The sequence below is a fragment of the Triturus cristatus genome, chromosome 2_2, assembly GCF_964204655.1.
Source record: "Triturus cristatus chromosome 2_2, aTriCri1.1, whole genome shotgun sequence".
NCBI classification, from domain to species: domain Eukaryota; kingdom Metazoa; phylum Chordata; class Amphibia; order Caudata; family Salamandridae; genus Triturus; species Triturus cristatus.
This window is the reverse complement of record NC_140582.1, coordinates 58,269,881-58,290,293: the sequence shown is the minus strand read 5'-3', so window position 1 is coordinate 58,290,293 and position 20,413 is coordinate 58,269,881. Positions and strand designations below refer to the sequence as shown.

At 44.3% G+C, this 20,413-nt stretch overlaps 1 protein-coding gene across 2 annotated transcripts in view; it reads right to left on the bottom strand.

The window, feature by feature from the left end:
• Nucleotides 1–12,875: 12,875 nt before the first annotated feature.
• NUP54 (nucleoporin 54) overlaps nucleotides 12,876–20,413 on the bottom strand; it is a 381,989-nt gene continuing 374,451 nt past the window's right edge. For both annotated transcript variants that reach the window (XM_085640977.1, XM_085640976.1), the window contains exons 12-13: nucleotides 18,529–18,639; nucleotides 12,876–13,935 (exon numbers count right to left, since the gene is read on the bottom strand). In XM_085640977.1, the coding sequence (XP_085497103.1) occupies nucleotides 13,807–13,935; nucleotides 18,529–18,639 (240 nt within the window). In that variant the 3' untranslated portion in view covers nucleotides 12,876–13,806. The remainder of the gene's footprint in view (nucleotides 13,936–18,528; nucleotides 18,640–20,413) is intronic.

Genomic DNA, 20,413 nt, shown 5'->3' with positions numbered 1-20,413 from the left:
TGTTCTGCAGATGCCATTGAAAGAATTACACTTTAAATTTTGAAGAATTAATAAATAATTAAAAATATGGTTTGATCAGAAATACTATTAACAATGTACATTCGTTTTTACATAGGAAAAGTGCAACTTTTGAAAAATGTAAAGGATGCGCTTTTAAATTAAACATTGCTGTGTATTTCTTTGCTTAGAAAGACACGTATTTTAAAAAGTGCATGTAGGAATGTGCTCTCTTTCTCTATGAAAATGAAGGGGGGAGAGACCAGAGCGGACGAAGGAGGGTTTAATTCTGGCAGGCTTGCTCTGGCACTTCGACCTTGGTAGACATTCCGAAGGAGGGGGGCCAGAGTGTAGAGAGAGAGAGGGGAGGCTCTGCTTATTATTTTTGGCAAAAGACCAGGCAGGTTCTATGAAGCCATAAGAGAGAAGGAGGGGCAGCAGTGACTGTGGGCCATTTGCAGCTCCCGACACAGAGCAGCTTTGCTATGCATGCAGAATAATGGTTTCAATTTAAGGTTGCTGTGCCAGGGCCAGATGAGGAGGCAATAAAATAAAGTTTGCATTAATGCGACATCATGTTAAACAGCACAATAAGCTAAAGGGATTGGTAGTTGGTCATTGGATTATTGTTTTCTAGTTAGCTCAATGTGCTTGTACAGCAACATTTACAAAGTGGTACAGGCCAATAGTATTGGACATGGCCTCCTTGGTGTGGTTTCCCCTAGTTATTTACCTCCTACAAGTCTGTTCGTGCCCAGCTGCCAAAGGGGGTAAGTATTGTCGACAGGAGGTCACCTGCTTAGGTTACCTACTGTCGAAGGGGGGTAGGAGACTAGCTCCTGGGCAAATTAAGGGTAAGCAAAATTAAGTAACACTGTTTTCTTTTGGTTTTTGTGCTTGGTATATGTATTATTGTGTCCTTTTTTCTTGGTTTATGTGCCTATTATGTGTATTATTGTGAGCCTTTCTGTGTGGAAAGTACGCAGGGCAGCTTGTTGTTGTGTACTCGCTCTCTCTTTCTCTCGAGCCTGTCTGAGCGGTCTAGGAATGGGCATGAGACAATCAGTTGGGCTCGCTTTAGTCATTCATTTTACAGGATGCTGTGAATATGTTTTTGAATAAATAGACACAAAGCACCTCACCAGTGCACGTCTAATTGGCTATTAGGTAATACTGTTTGAACAAATTGTTAGAATTAACAAAATGAATAAATAAATACGCCATTTTACTACTACTCCTTTCTGTAAACTGATGAAATTGGATAAGGATGGGTAGAATAGACTGAAGTTCCCTTATTTGACCTTTAAGGGGAACTATATGTTGGTGGTTTTTGTTCCAAATTCCCAGGTGGCAACACCATTATTGTTGATGTTATTGCAGCACTATATAAGTCGCAGAGGCATCACAAGTCCCTCATTAGTTAGTTTATGTAATCGAGCTGACAGCCCTTGCTAGAGCTGGTGAATAGGTTTCTCCCCTGAATATGATATTACATGGCCCGGATCGTGAAAAGTATGATGCATATGGTTCACAATGCTAGGAAAGATGCCCATATGCCCTTAGCACATATTTTTAAGAGCAAAATGTTCTTTGCTTGTTTTCTTGTCTGCCACAAAGTTCTGCTGGAAAATTCATGTACCTATTAGGTTATGTTTAATTTATTAGTTATTCATGTAATATGGATCTCTGTTACATTCACAGTTTTAGAGTTTCCTGCTACACCTATAATATGAGTGCATGGTCATAAGCACAAAACATGGTTGTTCTTATGCAAGAAAAATAATTTTAGAGGTGTCTGCAGTTTTGCACAATAGTGAAGGTTCACAAAGTAGAAGCTGTATCGTGATTTCTATGACTTATAAGTACAAGTTTGTTAAAAGAATAGTTGTTTTGAAATTCCTCTATTTTTTTCAGGTTCTTCAGAATAATAACATAGGGGCGATTCTGAAATTGAATATCCTCTTTTGATTGATTATTTGTATGTTGCATCTAAAGATTTCCGTTCTGTTCACTAACAGATATCTGCTGCCCTACAACCATTGCCAGAGGGGCCTGAATATCAGATCCAACCAGGAAACTAGGTGCAAGTTTAATTTGGAGCCGAGGTGAAGGGACCCAGCCCAGGTGTTGCTGGCCACTATAACAGCGGTGAAGGTGGAAGGCCAGAAGAAACGTGTACCCCTACCACTGTCGGATAATTCTTGGGTGAAAGACGGGGTCAAAAATCAGGAAAGTGTTGTATCCTTGCTTTGTTCCTTTTTTTGTGCCTAGCTAAGAGAGGCACAGACCGATAACAAGAGCAAGGAGATTTTGCCTGAGAGGACCCCCTCTGAAACAAGGGTTGCTTCAGATACTCCAGTTTCTGTGCATCAGGCCTCTGAGTCCTGGTCCCCAAGTGAATGCAAGTATGCACCTTGTTTAGCTGATAAAGGGGGTGCCTGGGCACACTAGGTACAATCTGCGGCCCCGACGAAAGAAGAGTGCGCCAGCAGGGCAACACAGGAGTTAGGGAAGGACTAGTCTAGGGTACAGGTGCTGTCTCTTTGGTGCCTGTTAGATTAGAGTGAAAAATGGTCTGATGCCCTGCCCTTAGCAATGCTCTCCATTAGATCGATACCCTACACTCGATCTGGCCTTACACCTTATGAGGTTGTTTTTGGCAGACCCATGAATATTTGGGGATTCCCATAGCCACGCTCTATACATGATGTTCCCCAGGTGTTGATGAGTGACTACTTGTCACCGTTGACTGACGGCTTGGTTTCTATTCATCAACAGGTCCAAGAAGCTCTTCCTGACAGGTCGCAAGGTGATGGTCATGATCTGCGGCCCGGTGACCAGGTGATGGTGAAGGTGTTCCAGAGGTCGAGCAGCCTGGACCCTCGGTTGCGGGGACCTGAGCAAGTTCTTCTGGCGGCCAGAACTGCAGTCTGAGTGACCAATCGGAAGAACTGGGACCATTCTACCCACTGCAAGAGGGTGTCGTCCGCCTTGGTGGAACCTGCTGCGCTGAAAGATCACCGCGATATCCTGCACACCAAGCGAGGCCGAGCTGCGCCACCTGAAGGATCTGAGGAAGTCTGCCAGGACCACACAATTCCTGGTACATCTCAATATCGACTTCGTTGCTGAAAAAGACAGTTTGAGCCACTGTCCTGGGTTAGCAAAAAGTCTGAGTAGCAAATGGGGGGGGGGGGGGGGGGGGGGGGGGGAGATACTCATCTCAACCTCAGTGAAGAAACCAACGGCTGCACAGGACCTTAGGGCACCATCTGTTTTTCAACATCAAGAAATCAACTGCTGCAAGAGTCTGATCGAAAGACTATGTTCATTATTGAACACACTTCGATTATTGCTCTGATTCGCTGTAATAACATGGGTTGTAGAGGGAGTAGCTCCTGCTCGAAATCTATTGACTGCTACTACTCCTGTCCCCATTGAACACCACTACTTCACTCTTCCTTATGAGGAGAAGCACCGAATGTCCTATCTCAACAATACGTTCATTCAGATGTTGCATCACACCCACAATGCTACGAACATTACCAACTGTTGGGTGTGTGGAATGATGCAAGCCCACCAGAAAAAGGGAGAACGCCTTTTATTCCTTTGCCGTTTTCACACAATGGTTCTTGCAGGGCCTGGTTTGTGCTGCTGTGGGCTACTCATGTTGCTAATGTTACTGACTTTGGTGTAGGAAGACTTGATGCCCAACTAAACCGCTAGTTACTCTGATGAAGGAGATGATCCACAAGCTAAAGGAACTGTATGGGAAATGGAGGAGTATCGCCGAGGAAATTCCTCCACACACTATGTTTTCCCTAACACTCAAACTGCCAAGGGTAATGGACCTCCTGTTATAGCTGTTACTAGAGCTCGAGCAGACCTTTGTTTGAACAGTATTGGCAGTATTCCTGTGGGGAAAAGTGATTGTACTTTGGTGTTAAATATTACTGGAGCGAACAATAGCAGTTTTTTGTCATTACACAACACCTATTTTATTTGTGGAAATAAGGGATATTACATTCTACCTATTGGTTGGTCGGGTACATGTTTTGTGTCCTTTTTGCTACCACCTGTGTTTTTGGCTCCTGCTTCCTACCACAAAGACTATAAACTGTACAATGACATTTCCAAGAGCCGATTTAAGAGGACAATAAATCATGATGAGGTGAATCAGACTGATACTGCACTGCAGCAGTACGTTGACTTTAATTTGGGACTGTTCTTCTTTGTTGGTGCAGCCTTAAACAGCAGAAAGATAAGGCGCTTGACACGTGTTGTAGAGGCTGTAACCAATCAGACAACCATGGCACTTGGAAATATCACGGAAGGACTACAAATTGCGAGAATTGTGGCGCTCCAAAACAGGATGGTTTTGGATGTTGTTTAGGCTGATCGTGGTGGAGCATGCCGCATCATCGGAAGTAGTTGCTGTGTCTATATCCCTGACCACTCCCCTTCTTTGAGGCAATTTCTAAGCTGCATAAAATAGCCACTGAAATCCATCAGGATTCAGGGACATGGACTTGGGCTGGATGGCTATGGGGTGTATTTACTTTATGGGGATGGAAGCTGCGGTCAGCTCTATGTATATTTCTTGCAAATCTGTTTACCTGTTGCTTATGTATACAATGTGGCCCGATGCTCGGTTCCCTCTGTATTTCTACCTGTACCTCATGTATACCAGCTAAACGAAATTCTAAGAATGTAAATGCCCAACTAGTAACAGACCAAGAAATTAGTGCGTTAATGATGATTGATGTCCATGATATCTTCCATGCTCCTTTTAAATCATAGAGATGTCTTCAGCTAATGCTAAAAGGGCAGTCTGCGGAAATTGCAAATAATTGCTGTTAGCATGAGCTGAAGCCATCTTGGTTGTGGCATCCATTTTGCTAGCCATGTGATTATTCCGTCTTCACTGTTGCTTGCCTTTCTATTCTGCTCAAGTCAGCAGCTTTAGTTAACTCCTATTCTAAGCTCAAGCAATGTATGAGCTCAGAGAGGACTGTAGCTGCTAGAATGCACCTGTTTGAAAATGTAACTGTCCATCATGTCTTACTGATGTAAGCAGTTCTGATTCCCCTCCCACTTCGCTGACTAAGTGATATCCATCTGCCCATGTTTGTCAATAACTATTTCTATGAAGAACTGTACCTTCTATTTGAGTCACCATGCTTACTCCGCAACAAACTCAGTATAAAAAGACCCATGGTCTGTGTATTCAAGCCACTACCTGCTGGAACACTTGAGGTTGTTGTATGGACGTGGTCTCATTAATGAGTGCATAAACCTGTTCTTTGAATTCCAGCTTCAGTGCCAATCTCTTCTTTGTTGGTTTAAGGACCCGTGGACAGATAAGGGTGAACCCCTGCTCCGGTGGGCCCCTAAAAAGGCTCATTTCCACAGGGGGACATAAGACATGCTGCAACCCTGTTTTTTATCCATGCCCTAGGTACCTGGGTTACCATCTACTTGGGACTAACAGGGGTGCTAAAGTCCTTGCCAATTGTAGAACAATTAGACAACACCTTGTTTTGGGGAAAGGGCACTGGCACTGAGGTCTGGCAAGCAGACCTCAGAGTAGAAAACAAACATCCAGTAGCTAAAAAGGGGGTAAAAGGTAGGGGGACAACTAGAACAAAAGCCCAGTTTCCTACAGTAATGCTATTAACTTGGGGGATAATCCAAGGCTATTTGGCAGTTATATCACGTTTTATCTACTACTCACTGAGCAGCGTTCCTTACTTCATCTTCCCAACATTAACAGGTTCTTGAAAGGGGTTCAAAACTAATGTTCACTCACGCCATTTGCAATACTGTTTTGGAATTAGAATTTGGTTTTGACATTCCCTGAGTTTGCCTTTTAAACCTACTTTCTCCCTTCAACACTTCTTTTTACCAATCACTTCAGTAAGACTAGCAAGAATTACAATTTGTTTATCTACTTCATTTACCATTTTATTATCCTTACAAACATTCCTTCCTGATAAAAGTAATATCAGAACTCCATTTAAGTTCAAATCACGGCAGTACACTTAGTCTTTCCTCCACAATAGAAGGAATGAGTACCACAGAGTGGTAACAATGCACTGCTACTCAGTGTCAGAAACCCACAAATGAAATGAAAAATGTTAACAATGAAAGTTTCCATAAAGTAATCAATTAATGATCACAATAGAAATAATTAAAACAATACACTCATTAAGCAGTCAAATTAAATATGGAATATGCTACTTACCAGTATTCATCTGTTCTTGGCATGTAGAGCTGCAGATCTACACACTTGTGCATAGATCGCCGTCTGGTGTTGGGCCCGGATGTTTGCAGTTATTTTTCCTCTTGGAAAGTCTTTGGAAGTCACAAGGTCGGTGACTCCTCCTTTGGATCGTATTGCGCATGGGCTTCGGCTCCATCCTCAGATTGTTTTTCGCCAGCAGGGAAATGATGGAGCGTAGTAATAAACAGTGAAGATGCCCATGTGTGTTGTATCTAACTAAGATAAGCTGGAACAGATAAAGGTAGCCGGGGAGGCGGGTGGGCGTGTGTAGATCTGCAGCTCTACATGCCAAGAACAGATGCATACTGGTAAGTAGCATATTCCGTTCGAGGCATATGAGCTGCAGATTACACACTTGTGCATAGATTATATAGCAGTACCCACCCTTAGCGGCGACCACCCGTATCTGTTGCAGTGGTTTGAAATAATGTTTTGAGTACAGCCTGGCCCACACTAGCCTGTTGCTTAGTTTGCACATCTACACAATAGTGTTTAGTGAAAGTGTGCGGTGTTGACCATGTAGCTGCTTTGCAGATATCATCTAATGGGATGTTTCTTAGAAAAGCCATTGAAGCCCCTATTTTACGTGTAGAATGGGCTTTAGGGGAACGGATAGCGTTCGTTTTGCTTTGTGGTAGCAAATCTGAATGCATTTGACAATCCACCTAGATATCCCCGACTTGGAGATGGGGTTGCCCTTGTGCGGTGGAGAGAAAGAGACAAACAGTTGTTTGGTCTTACGGAAAGGTTGTGTTCTCTCGATGTAGTAGAGTAAGGCTCGTTTGACATCTAGTGTGTGGAGAGCTCTTTCTGCAACGGTTTGTGGTTGTGAGAAGAATACTGGTAGTTCTACAGATTGGTTTAGGTGAAAGGGAGAAATGACTTTAGGGAGGAATTTTGGGTTGGTACAGAGAACAACTTTGTTATGGTGCATTTGTAGAAAAGGTTCTTGAATGGTAAATGCTGGTATCTCACTGACCCTTCTGAGGGAAGTGATGGCTACGAGAAAAGCGGTTTTCCATGTTAAAAATTGAAGTTCACATTTGTGCAGTGGTTCGAAGGGAGGGCCCATTAGTCTGGTGAGAACGATATTTAGGTTCCACACAGGTGAGGGTGGCACTCTGGGGGGAATTATTCTTTTAAGGCCTTCCATGAATGCATTAATGGCAGGTACTCTAAAGAGTGATAGATGTTGCCTGTTTTGTAGGTAAGCTGCTGTAGCTGGGAGGTGTAGGCGAATGGACGTGTAGGCTAGATTACACCTTTGTAGGTGGAGTAAGTAGACTATGATGTGTTGAATGGAGACGTCTAGGGGATTGATGGTGTTGTTGTGACAATAGACAACAAAACGTTTCCACTTGGTGGCGTAGCACGCTCTAGTGGTGGGTCGCCTAGCTTCCTTGATGATGTTCATACAGTCAGGGGGAAGATTTAGATAACCGAATTCTAGGATTTCAGGAGCCAGATCGCAAGGTTGAGCTGAGCTGGGTCCGGGTGTCTGATCTCTCCATGGTTCTGGGTTAAGAGGTGTGAAGAGAGGGGTAATTTTTGGTGCGGTACTACAGATAGTTCCAGCAGTGTGGTGTACCACGGTTGTCTGGCCCAAGTTGGAGCTACTAGGATTAGTGTGAGGGAGTGTTGCTGTAGTTTGCGCACCACTAGTGGAATGAGTGGGAGAGGCGGAAAAGCATACGCAAATCTGCCTGACCAGTTCATCCATATCGCATTTCCTTTGGACAATGGGTGTGGATATCTGGCGGCGAAGCTTGGGCATTTTGTGTTTTCGTGGGTGGCGAAGAGGTCTATCTGTGGATGCCCCCACATCTGAAAGTACGGGTGTAGAACTTGTGGGTGGGAGTTCCCACTCATGGATTTGTTGTGTTTGTCTGCGGAGCAGATCTGCCATAGTGTTTTGGACTCCTGGGACATGCTGAGCTAGGAGAAAGATTTTCTGGGGTATGGCCCATCTCCATATGTTCTGTGCTAGCTGAGAGAGCTGTGGAGAGTGTGTGCCGCCTTGTTTTTGAATATAGTACATGGCTGTCATGTCTGTGCGGATTAGGACTGCCGTGCCTGAAATATGTATTTGAAAAGATCGCTAGTAACTCCAGATGGTTGATGTGGAGTAACTTTTGTTGAGGTGTCTATGTGCCCTGCACGGTGAGATGTAATAGATGAGCTCCCCAGCCGGAGCGCGATGCGTCTGTCGTTAGTACTATCTGGGGAACCGGGTCCAGGAACGGTCGCCCTTTGGAAAGGTTTGTGGTGGTCCACCACTGCAGAGAGCGATGGGTGCGACCGTCTACCAACACCAGATCTGTTAATTGACCTTGGGCCTGGTTCCATTGGCGCGCTAAGCACTCTTAGAGAGGATGCATCTGGAGTCTTGCGTGAGGTACTATGAAGATGCAAGAGGCCATCATCCCTATTAGTTGCATAAACTCTCGAGCTGGAAGGGAGTGTTGTGCCATGAATTTTTCGCGTAGAGCCTGAATGCTTGTAATCCTGGCAGGATTGGGGTAGGCTAGCGCTTTTGAGGTGTCTATGGTGGCACCGAGATATTGTTTTATGTGGGATGGTTGTAGATGGGACTTTGCGTGGTTTACTGTGAAGCCCAGTTGATGAAGTAGCTGGATAGTGGCATGCGTGTGTTGTACACACTGGCTGTATGAACTGGCTTTTATTAGCCAGTCGTCTAGGTATGGGAAGACATGGATGTGTTGTCTCCTGAGGTGTGCTGCCACTACTGCTAGGCACTTGGTGAATACACGTGGTGCTGTTGTGACTCCGAACGGGAGTACTTTGAATTGGTAGTGTTGGCCGTCCACTGCGAATCTGAGGAACTTCCTGTGAGCGTTGTGCACTGGAATGTGGAAATAAGCGTCTTTTAGGTCTAAAGTGGTCAGGAAGTCGTTTTGGGAAAGCAGTGGAAGTACCTGCTGAAGCGTTACCATGTGAAAATGGACTGAGTGTATGTATTTGTTTAGGGGCCTGAGGTCTAGTATGGGCTGCAGAGTCTCGTCCCTTTTTGGTATGAGAAAATATAGGGAGTAGACCCCCATATTTCGTTGGTTGGTAGGAACGTGTTCTATCGCCCTTTTCTGTAGGAGGGAGATTACCTCCTGCTTTAGTAGTGTTAGATGTTCTTGTGACATTGGGTGTTGTCTGGGTGGAATGTTGGGGGGGGGTAGATATTAGTTCTAGGCAATAGCCTGACCGAATTATTTGTGTTACCCATTTGTCTGAGGTGATGGTGGCCCAGACAGGGAGGACATTTTGGAGTCTTCTCCCGACCGGAGTGGGATGGTCTGGAGGGAGTGGAGGGAAGTCATTGGGTAGGTGCGGTGGCAGAGTGGGAGGTGTTTGTTTTGCCTCTGCCTTTGTTATTGTTGCCCCTGTAGCCGCCTCTTTGGTAGCGCCTTGTAAAGGTGGACTGGGTAGGGGCCTTATATGAAGTGGAAGCGGTGTCGGAGGCGTAGCCTCTGGATGTGCTCCGAAAGGAAGAGCGGCGAAAGGAGCGCCTGGGAGGGTGTGATTGTAAAGCTCCCATGGATTTTGCAGTGTCTGTGTCCTTTTCCATCTTTTCTAGGGCCTCATCCACTTTTGCGCCAAACAGATGTTCCTGGTCAAAGGGATGGTTGAGGATGGAGGCTTGTACCTCCGGTTTAAAACCTGGGATCCTTAGCCAGGCATGGCGACGGAGGAGGACACTAGTATTGATAGCCCTGGAGGCTGTGTCTGCTGCATCTAGGGCACAACGTATGGAGGTATTAGTAATGGTTTTGCCCTCCTGAATTAGCTTGTTGGCCCTAGGTTTGTATTTATCAGGGAGATGTTGCATTATGGCTTCTAATTCGTCATAATGGGCCGTCATACCTGGCTAGTATCGCTTGTGTATTAGCGATACGCCATATTTTGGCAGCTTGGGATGCCGTACGCTTGCCTGATGCGTCCAAGAGTTTAGACTCTTTGTCAGGTGGTGGTGCTTCGCCTGACGCTTGGGAGTTGGCCCTTTTACATGCTGTGGATACTACCAGAGAATCTAGTGGTGATGGCCCTCTGATGTAGGAGGGATCTGTAGGGGCGGATTTATATTTCTTTTCAAAGCGCAGGTTAATGACCCTGGCTCTGACTGGATCTTTAAAGACCTCTGGCGCATGTTTTATAACTCCCTTGAGCATAGGCAATATTGAGGTAGTCCTATGTGTGGTGTCAAGCGTATCTAGGAGGAAATCCTCCTCCACGGGGTCGGTATGGAGATCTACTCCGTGATACTGTGCTGCAAGGGTAGAGATCATCCTGTGGGACGTTAGGGATGTCAGGGATATTATAATCGTCCCATGGGTCTGGGGAGCCTGTGGGAGTGGGGTCCCCTGTAGGTAAATCTTGGGGCACGTCTCCTATGTCATCATATGGATCCCCCTGATCATCATCATCATCCAGAGAGGGTATTGGGGAATGATGAGGTGGGGGTGGAGGAGGGGAAGGTGGGGGGGGGGGCGGTGGAGGTGGGGAAGGTATTCTGAAAGGAGAGGAAGCAGAGTCCTTCCTCTTTGGAGGTGGAGGCGGAGCAGGTTTTTCCAGCTGTCTCTTTTTGATGGAGAGCATCAAATGTCCGGTTTTAGGATCCTTGGTTAGTGTTTTTTGTAATTAATCCGGTGTAAAGAGTTCTGGTGATGTTGGTTGGTCCGTCGGTGCCGAAGGCGTCGGGCCGTTGGTTTTTTGGCTTTATCCGCGCTGGTTCGTTGTTTGGAACTATGTTTGGAAAAGTCTGATTGTTTGGTCGGCGCCGAGGTGGGTTTCGGCTTCGAAGTGTCGGTGCCAAAGATGGTATCGGCACCGAGGAGCTGGTTCTCGACACCGAGTGTTTCGGTGCGGGGCTCGGTGTCGAAGCGGAGGCCATTTTCTTTTTCGGTGTCGAAGAGTGTTTATCGGCACCGACGGTGGGCTGGCTCAAGCCCGAGCCGCCGGAAGGCTTAATTGGCTTCTTTACCGGGCCCGAAGGTGCGGTGTGGGAAGCATTGTCTTTGGTCTTGCTTAGGCCCGGAGGCGAAGGCGTGACCGAAGCCTTTTTCGGTGCCGGCGAGGGTGTGGGGGGGGGGGTGTAGATTAGTACTCACGACCCTCTGTGCCGGAGTGATGTCCTCCACATCTGAATCGTCTGCTTCGGAGGCGCTGACGAGTCCCTCGTTGGTGTGGTGTTCTTCTGGAGCGTCGACGCCTTCCCCGAAGATGTCGACCGGAATCGCCGTCGACGAGTGTGCCATGGTTCTTCTAGCCCTTCGGTCTCGAATGGTTTTCTTGGACCGGAAGGACTTACACGCCGGACAATCTCGAGCCTCGTGTTCAGGGGAGAGGCAGAGATTTCATACTTCGTGGAGATCGGTGTGGGGAAACTTGGACCCACATCGAGGGCACTTCTTGAAGGGAGTCCTTTCCATTAGCCAGGACCGGAGCTTGGGTAGGCCCGAAGGCCGTCGCCGACTACCGGAATCGAAGGTTGTTGGCGATGAGAGGCACGTCGAGTGGGGAGATCGCAATCTAAAACAATACCGCGAGTTGGGGTGAGGATTGCGCGTCGATCGTCGAACTGGAAACTGTTCGGAACCGGAGCGCGAAGATCACATCCGAGCCCAATGGCGGAAAAAAACAATCTGAGGATGGAGCCGAAGCCCATGCGCAATACGATCCAAAGGAGGAGTCATCGACCTCGTGACTTTCAAAGACTTTCCAAGAGGAAAAACAACTGCAAACATCCGGGCCCAACACCAGATGGCGATCTATGCACAAGTGTGTAATCTGCAGCTCATATGCCTCGAACATAATGTTTTCATCTGTATCAAATTGGACAGGAAGGATCAGGGTCCAGATAGCATAAGGAGATGAAAAGGTCTGATCTCATCATGTCCTAAAATGATCTCAGTTTGGGGCAGTAAGAGTTATGTGAGGAGGGAAAGTAGGAGGTTGTTCGAGAAGGAGGTAGGGTGGTGGGAGATGGTCACAGGGGTTGGGGATGTGAGGAAGAATAATTACTACTGTACACAAAGGATTTGTCTCAAACCTCTATGACAGGGGAAATTCCAGGTTGAGGCAACAATGTTTCAGATTAATATGAAAATAAAGCATGTAATGGGGTATGACATACCAGAGTGCTACAAAAGCAATAGTCAGATCAAATGGTGACAGACCACTACCTTAAGAGCTAAGAGTGCCAGGAAAGTAAAATAATCAATATTAGGCTCAAACTTAAGAACCCATTAACTCCAAATTCTTGGGTAATGCATAGTGATTACATTTTTAGTAAACAAAGGTGAAAACTCTTTATTCAGGTATATACATACAAGTCTTGGCTGTGAAATACCCCATAAGACCATCAAAATATATGAAAAGATAATACTGGTGAAGAGCTGTCCCTTTTGAACGTAAACATTGATGTGACATAATATTGCTCTGGAAATTGTAGGATAGGAGGGAAAAGAAATTAAGTGTTTAGGGTTATCGTTCCTAAACTAAGAGAATGGTATGAAACAATGTTACACAACCTGAGAACACTGAAATTCCTCTAGTATCCAGAGAGCCAATAAACACTATGATCTTGCACTGAAAAAATGTTTTATTAAAAGACATTTTCATTTTACAAAACAAAATGAAAAAAGATCTTTTGGAAATATATTTTACATTTGGTATGCATCTGTGTAGAGGCCCAGAGTGTCTGTGCTGGTCAGACGTAGTACCAAATTATAAACTAAATTCAAAATGCCGCTCAGTAGTTGCAGCCCCATTGTCAAATGCACAATTACATCCCTGGACCATGTATCGCTGATTGATACAACAGAACACTGAAGCTACATTGTAAACTTCTGCACAGTTAAAATGTCTTGACTTAAGCAGCCAGGTTCTCAACAACTGTTAGGAAAAATCATAATACCAAAGTCAATAAATCCTTTTAGAAAACATATATCCAAAAATTCCAAACTATGTTTTTCACAAACGAGTAAAGGACAAAATTCAGGAGCACATTAGCCAGAATGATAGCATATTCACTGCTCTAGGGCTCCTTCAAGTAACTGTTTTGTCCTTGGAGGTGATGGGGCCAAACCTGTAGAGAATATTGGCCTTCCGCAAAGTAGTTTTAAAAACACTTCTATTACCACCCTGATAATTTATACTGCTTGTATAAAATTATACACCGGATACACAGCAGACAACACTATTAGATTTTCTGTTGCACCTCAGCTTCGCACCAAGAGATGCTACTATACCTTTAGAAAGACCAAGTTGGAATGTATTTCAGTGTCTTTTTTTTTCTTGCCCCCATTGTGCATGTTTATGCTTATAGCTCTCCCGGGTTCTGAAGTCAGACCTATGGTACTGGGCTTGATGCTTTAATATAAGAAGGAAAAAAAACGAACACTGAATCTATTTCCAATTTCTTCAAATTCATTAAGAGGCACAACTACTTCATCTTAAAGTGGTGCCTGCAGGCGTTCACTCATGCAGAAACCCAGAGGGATGATTGTGATGCGTCAACTGAAGATCCCTCCTCTTATGTGGACAGTCTCATTGAGTCCCTGTTCTGCAAGCTTGATGTCCTCAAGATCTTCTTTTATTATGCCAATCAGATGACTAAGACCTTCTTGTTGATGTTTTAAATGCTAAAAAAAAAAAAAAAAAAGAATTATTGATACGAACAGGCAGGCATTTACAGGTGGAAGCGTATATTACGTGTAATGTGGTTGTCAATCAAAGGGGCTTGGTGCCTTAGGCACAAGTCTGCATTAGTGTTTCACTTCAATAATCATTCATTTAAACAAATCTGTCAGTTTTAGAGTTTCCCTGTAAAAATAGGCATTCAGAAATACAAAACAAAACATTTGGGTTACTAATTAAGAAAAGCAGAGTGTTCAGATTTTATTTTACATTTGAAACATGTCTGGACAGGGTATGCAACCTTGTGCAGCCTAATCCAATTACATTTGTAATCCCGAATCAAAAGTACTTCAATGCGCTATTATGTTGCCTCTTGTTGCTCTAGGTCAGTGGTGTCTCACATGTACCTGACCCTTTGGAACTTATGCTACATTTTCAGAAAAGTTAAGACAGGATAAAATCCCATTGGTTAATTTAAAAGGAAAGCATGCATCTTACAGTTCTGTCATGAACATGGCCTGCCTAGACTTACTTTGAACACTATTATTCCACAAGGTTTCCGTTAGCTGAACAAGTCACAAACAAAATGAGGAGATTGGACAGTGGTAAAGATAAAAACAAGAAGCATACAAATTACATAGGAAGTTGCTCTTAAATTATGGGTGAAACAATGAGTAGATAAGAACTGCCGATTCTTGTTTTCCCTTATGGCTTTTGATCATTTTGAGTAATCTGCACTGAATTTGGCAGCACCTTGAACCACCTACTTCAAGGCCTATTTATTGCGCATAAGTTAAGGGATCAAACAGTACCAGAGGAATTTTGTTTGATCTCACCTGCAGTTAACTCAGATTTTCTGACGTAGCTGCAAGAAAGGGCAGAGACAAAGGCTGGGGCACTGTAGTGACTGCCACACAATGCCTGCCTCAAGCAGTATGAAGATCCGGCCAAGAGGGGTGAATGATATATGCATTCCCACAAAAAATACACTAGAGATGGATTTAGGGTCTGCAGACCTGTGCGTGTGGGTCTGAAAACGTCTTCGTATAAAAATTGTGATCGTTTTCACTCCATGGACCACAAAAACATGGTTTGTGGACATTTTCCACTTTGCTAATTATTGCAATATAGGTTAGCCCCAAGCCTTAAATGTTAATAAAACAAAAAAAGTTCAATACAAACACATACAAATGACACAGAGATCGCAGGTGAGGCTCAGGTTACTAATCATTGGTTGAAGTTCGTTTTTTAGGTCTCGCCTGAGCCAGCGCATGCGCTGGTCTGGCGAGACTTTTAGTAAGTGGGCTTTAAAAATCCGACCACACGCTTTTGCTTGTGGCCTAAAGCTTGCGGTTACGCGCAAAGGCGCCATCTGGCTTTCCTCTCTCGTCATGGCTCATTAAGCCAGACGTGCCTCCTTGTTCCATGGAGCATCGGGTACTTTCTGCATTTTGCCTCTGGCAGCAGAGTTCTTCGGACAGCTTTTTTCACTTTCTGCTCTATCGAAGCGCACTAACGACATAGAAACAAAAGTGGCTCCTTAAAAGTTCCACAGGCAAAATACTACAGATTCGATTAAGATACAATTTCGCCATTATCCTGAAATAATTTTAGTTTTTACAAATTCAAGCTCTGCTCAAATAAATAGGCTTGCAACGACCCCTTTTATCCACTGGATGTCACTGCTACCTTAAGAATAATAGCACTGCAGGAAACTTGTTTGATCGTGCACTTAAACATTTGAATACAACTGCAAAATAAGAGACGGTTTCAATGGTGGAAAATGCATTCTATATTTGTATTTTCGGATGTGTCTGATGTACTAATTTATTGGTTAGGCAAATCGAATAACTAGGTTTATGTCCAAGTTAGTTTTTGCTTAACCTGAATGTGAGTAACATGCTTGGTGTCTGCAAATCACGCATACTTCTTTAGAAGAGACCCGAACTATGTTAAACGCCATCAATAAATGCTGAATCGAGGCAGCGGCGGCTTTCAAATGTATATTCGTTTCCACCCTTTACAGGTTCACAAACGGAAGTCATTACCTTGAGGTGGGTTGTAAAGTTTGGTGTAAAGCAACTAAACTGATCTGGGAAACCGAAACCCCCTATATCAACACATTTTTATTTAGGTTTTTGTAAAGTGCTGTCTTTTGACGTTTTGCCGCTTCGTAGCGCTAACTGTAGGGAACGGGGCAATTTTCGGTTAATGTATAGTTACTTCTTTTGGATGAGGTCGGAGTGTATCTGACAGGATGATCACCGAGAGGCCCTGATCTTCTTGGGGAGAGCGGGAATGAGGGTACGGAAGGGGCGGGAAGGCTCCATTAAATAGACTTGTTTTTATGTTTGTGTGCAATGTAAAGGTGTAACTATGTGAAAACGAGCTGTTTAGTGCTCTGAACCAACTACATTTTCCTACTTCCAGGCCCACATGGCACCACCTTAGGTATCTGAATCCTCTTTCAGAAGGACCCTAAGCACGATACTGTACAGAACCTCGCATTCGAGGTGTACCTGCCACAATAACAAGCATTGGCATAGCCAATAGGTCTCGCCTTTGGGACCTTATAAGTGTTTAGCCATGCAACACTTGATGTTGTTGAACCAAGGATATTGTGCTGGATAACTTATAAGGTCCCAAAGATGAGACCGATTGGCTATGCCAATGCTGGTTTCCCTTTAATGTCAGTGTGCTACTAAAGAGGCAGTGCTTTAAGACCTTTCAGGCATATTGCACATTGCACTTTGTACTGGTGTAGTAAAGTAACAAGGGGGCTTCCGCCTCAATTACGGGAAATGATTCAAGCATGCGAATCTATGAAAAATCCAGTGCTAGAGAAGCGTTTATTTCACTCTTACTTAAGCATGACAAACATGTCCATTTTATTGTTTCCTCTCAGTTATCAACTTTGACGCTAATATCTATGCCAATGTTATTGCTTATAACTTCCTGTCGTGCATTTCTGTGCCTTCCTCATGAAGGTGGATTTATTTGTTGTAGACCCACCTCTCGTTGTAGAGCCATTTCTGTTTGACATGCTGCTTTGGTGGTGATTGTGAAATAGTAGCCCATGAAACCTATCACCATTCCATCACATTCCCTCCTGGTGAGTTTTCCCACCTTCAAGTCAGTCTACTCCTCTGCATCAGCTTCACTTGTTTACTATCACCATCACCCTATCCGTCAACCTTTTCACCTTCCGATTGCCCTCCCCAACTCAGTTGTCTCTTATTTTTCTAATTATTCAGTCTATTTACCATCAGCCATCTCATTAGTCGTCCCTTTCCCACATCAGGCTTTCCTTCCTTCCTTTCCTTCATGCCTTGTTTCGCTCACTCTCCTTACCAAGTCTCTGAACCCCTCATGCTCTAATGCAATTTCCCGCACGTTCTTATTCTTTTTCATTCAGTCTCGCTTACACCAACACTCACCCAACTATCTATCTTTGTCCACTTCTCCCTCTTGCTTTCTCTTCAAAGGATTATCTCATATCTTTCCAAAATTCTTAACCCCCTTCTTTCTTTGGACTCATCGCTTACTCTCTCACCTATGCCCCCTATTTTTTCCTCTCACACTTTTACTCTGTCATCTCCCAACCTTTTTCAGACTGTTCAACAATCTCACACTTTCTATCTATCTCTTTCTCATCTCTTTTCAGTGTTCCCCAAGCTCCACATCTCACCCTCTGAAACCTATTGCACTCCATGTCCCGCTAATCTGGTTTCACCTCGCTGTTCTTATTCTTGGCTGGGCTGGAGCACCAGTCCCTCTTTGGCTAGAGTAGTATACTGTTGGAAATTATGAAATATGGCAAATGGGCACTAGGGAAAATGTCCTTAATTCAGAAAAAAAGGTAGCAGCTTTTTGTTTTCTTGATGCAAATGGATTGAAGTAGTCAGAGCTTTTTAAGGGAACTATGGCTCAACCTTGTAAAGGAATATCCCTGTAGCCTTGCTGCCAGTGGCGGCTCCTCCGCTAAGGCAGAGGCACATCGCCCCATTGCTCGCAGAGCAGAGTAAAAGAAAAGATAAAATAATAATAAATTAAAGTTATTATCATTTTATTTTTAGTATCGCTAGGTTAGGGCAGGTAGGGCTTGGCTCCCGTGATGTCCGGGAGAAGGAGTGGTTGCTGCACTCTAAAGTGCAGCATGATGGTTTGGCCGGCCGTCTTGGCCTGGCCAAACCGTCATGTGCACTTTGCATGTTCTCCACCCAGGCTGCATTACAGTCTGGAGGAGAACATGCCCAGGTTCCCATGCCCAGTCTGAGCGCCGGAGTTCGGAATGCAACATTGTGATTGGCTTAGGGAGTCTGGGTGCTTCCTGGTTGAGGAGCGGAGGAGAGACGACATGGGAGAGACGCGGCAATCAGGTACGTGAATTTTAATTTTATTGATTCCCAACCACCCCCCCCCCCCACACACCCCGTACCGTACCGGCCAGCACTGCTTGCTGCCCACTTTAATACACAATGAATTTGCGAAAGCTGGGGTTGAAGCCCAAAAACCGTCACTAAATATACAGTCCATTCCAATGCGATTTCCACATTATGCTACATTGTCCCAAATAAACAATAGAATATATCTTTTACCTGCTTTATTTCCCTCAAGAGATCTGCATCAACATAGTACCGCTCTTCTGATCTCACCGCTCCAAAGTGGTTCTGCATTCTGATCTGTGACATCAGCTCATTAAGTCTGCCCTGTAAAAAAGGCAGGTGATTAGGTTCTATAAAAGTGATGACCGAATAAAAGTCTGCAATGAGAAGTACGATAAAACACCTGAAAACGTCCCAGTAAAATGTATACACGCTATTCATCTGATGATAGCCTATCCAGCATGACTGTTAACATGTATATTTTATTTAGGGTAGTTGCATGCCATGAACTTTGCCCCCGTGAGTTGCGTAGAACAGCTGTGCATAGTAACAGGAATACAGATCTTGCAATCGGGATTAAAAAAACACATGGGGACGTTTAAAATGCAAAAGGAGTAAACAACATTGAATGTCAGCAGAGGGATGCAAGGGGTGTGGAGGGAAAGGTCTTTAGTTTACAAGTGAGAGGAAGAGGATGAAGAGGAGAGTCTTGCCTTGATTTAAAAAGCCCTTCAAGGATTGAGGAAATCTGAATGGTGGGCTGGGATTTTTGCGTAACATGGGAGATTGTGAAAAGCAAGCCAGTTTTTTGATGCAGACATATAGCGGTATAGGTCTATATAGTTGCCCGTTATGTGTGGAGTTATTTACCAAGTAGTAGATTGGTTATTTCCATGGACAGCCTTGCAAGCTAGAGCACCATTTAAAGTGTAGGTGACCAGATGTGGGAAACGATGTAGATAATTTTAAGCGGGGACAATGTGATTAGATTTTCACCTGGCTAGTGATCAAGCAGGCTTTTGGATATTACATTGTATTTAGATGAAGCAGTGCGGTTTTTGGGAAGACTGTTTACACAACACTTTTCCTTATTGATATCAGAAGTTGTTTTGTGGGAGGATCGGCTAGATTTTCCACTGAAGACTGACTTCAAACACCAATTTGTTTTGCTTCTAAGGAAAGGCTGGACTTAATGTAAAACCAAAATAATTTGGCCAGGTCAAGATGCAAGGTGAGGAGCCCTCCCAAACTTTGTGATTTTATTTTGAATTTACATCATAATGCTGTGACTTAAAAGAAAACGACATTTTGCAACCATAGTATTCGTACAGTTGGCAATATGGCAAACACAAAATGATTTGACCTTTGACGGCTTGTGTAGGAAACAAGCTCTTTATATGGTGGAACAAAAAGAGGTACACTGTGTAAAGCCAAATGCTCTCTTTTGAGGTTGTGTGAGTGAGAAGTTAGGCATATCAGAGGGTAGTGCTAAGCATTTATTGCACAAAGGCAGTGAGACCACAAAGAAATCTGCCAACAATTTATAAAAATAACACATACTTTTATAGGAATTTAGATACCAAGAGCATAGGAATCAGGCAAGTACTTTCGAGTTATGAATTTTTACTGCTTTTAAAAATGGACAGTGCAATTTCTGAAGCAGCAATGTTATCCTATGGAGGAAAGACATAAACTGCACACAGGCACTTCACAGAGACTTATGGGACCAACCTCGTGAACTTAAGGTAGTATGGGGGCAAGGTCCAAGGCAGCACCAACAGGTCACCTTGGGAGGCCAGAGGCAGCCGGGTGTAGAGGTGCTTTTCAGCTTCAGGTGCCCAATATTATCCTATGGGGGAAAACATGTACTGTATTCGGGCACTTCAAATCGACTTACAGGACCAATCTGCTGGACTTAAGGGGAGTATAGGGCTAGGTCCAAGGCCACACCAACAGATCACATGGGGAGGCTCTGGAGCGTCTGTGTGCAGATGCGTGTAACAACGTTGGGTGTCCCTTTCACCTCAATGGGGAACGGTGCAGTTAAAAAAAGGCTACATGCTGTGGCTGGGAGACCGGTCGGGCTGAACCAACAAGA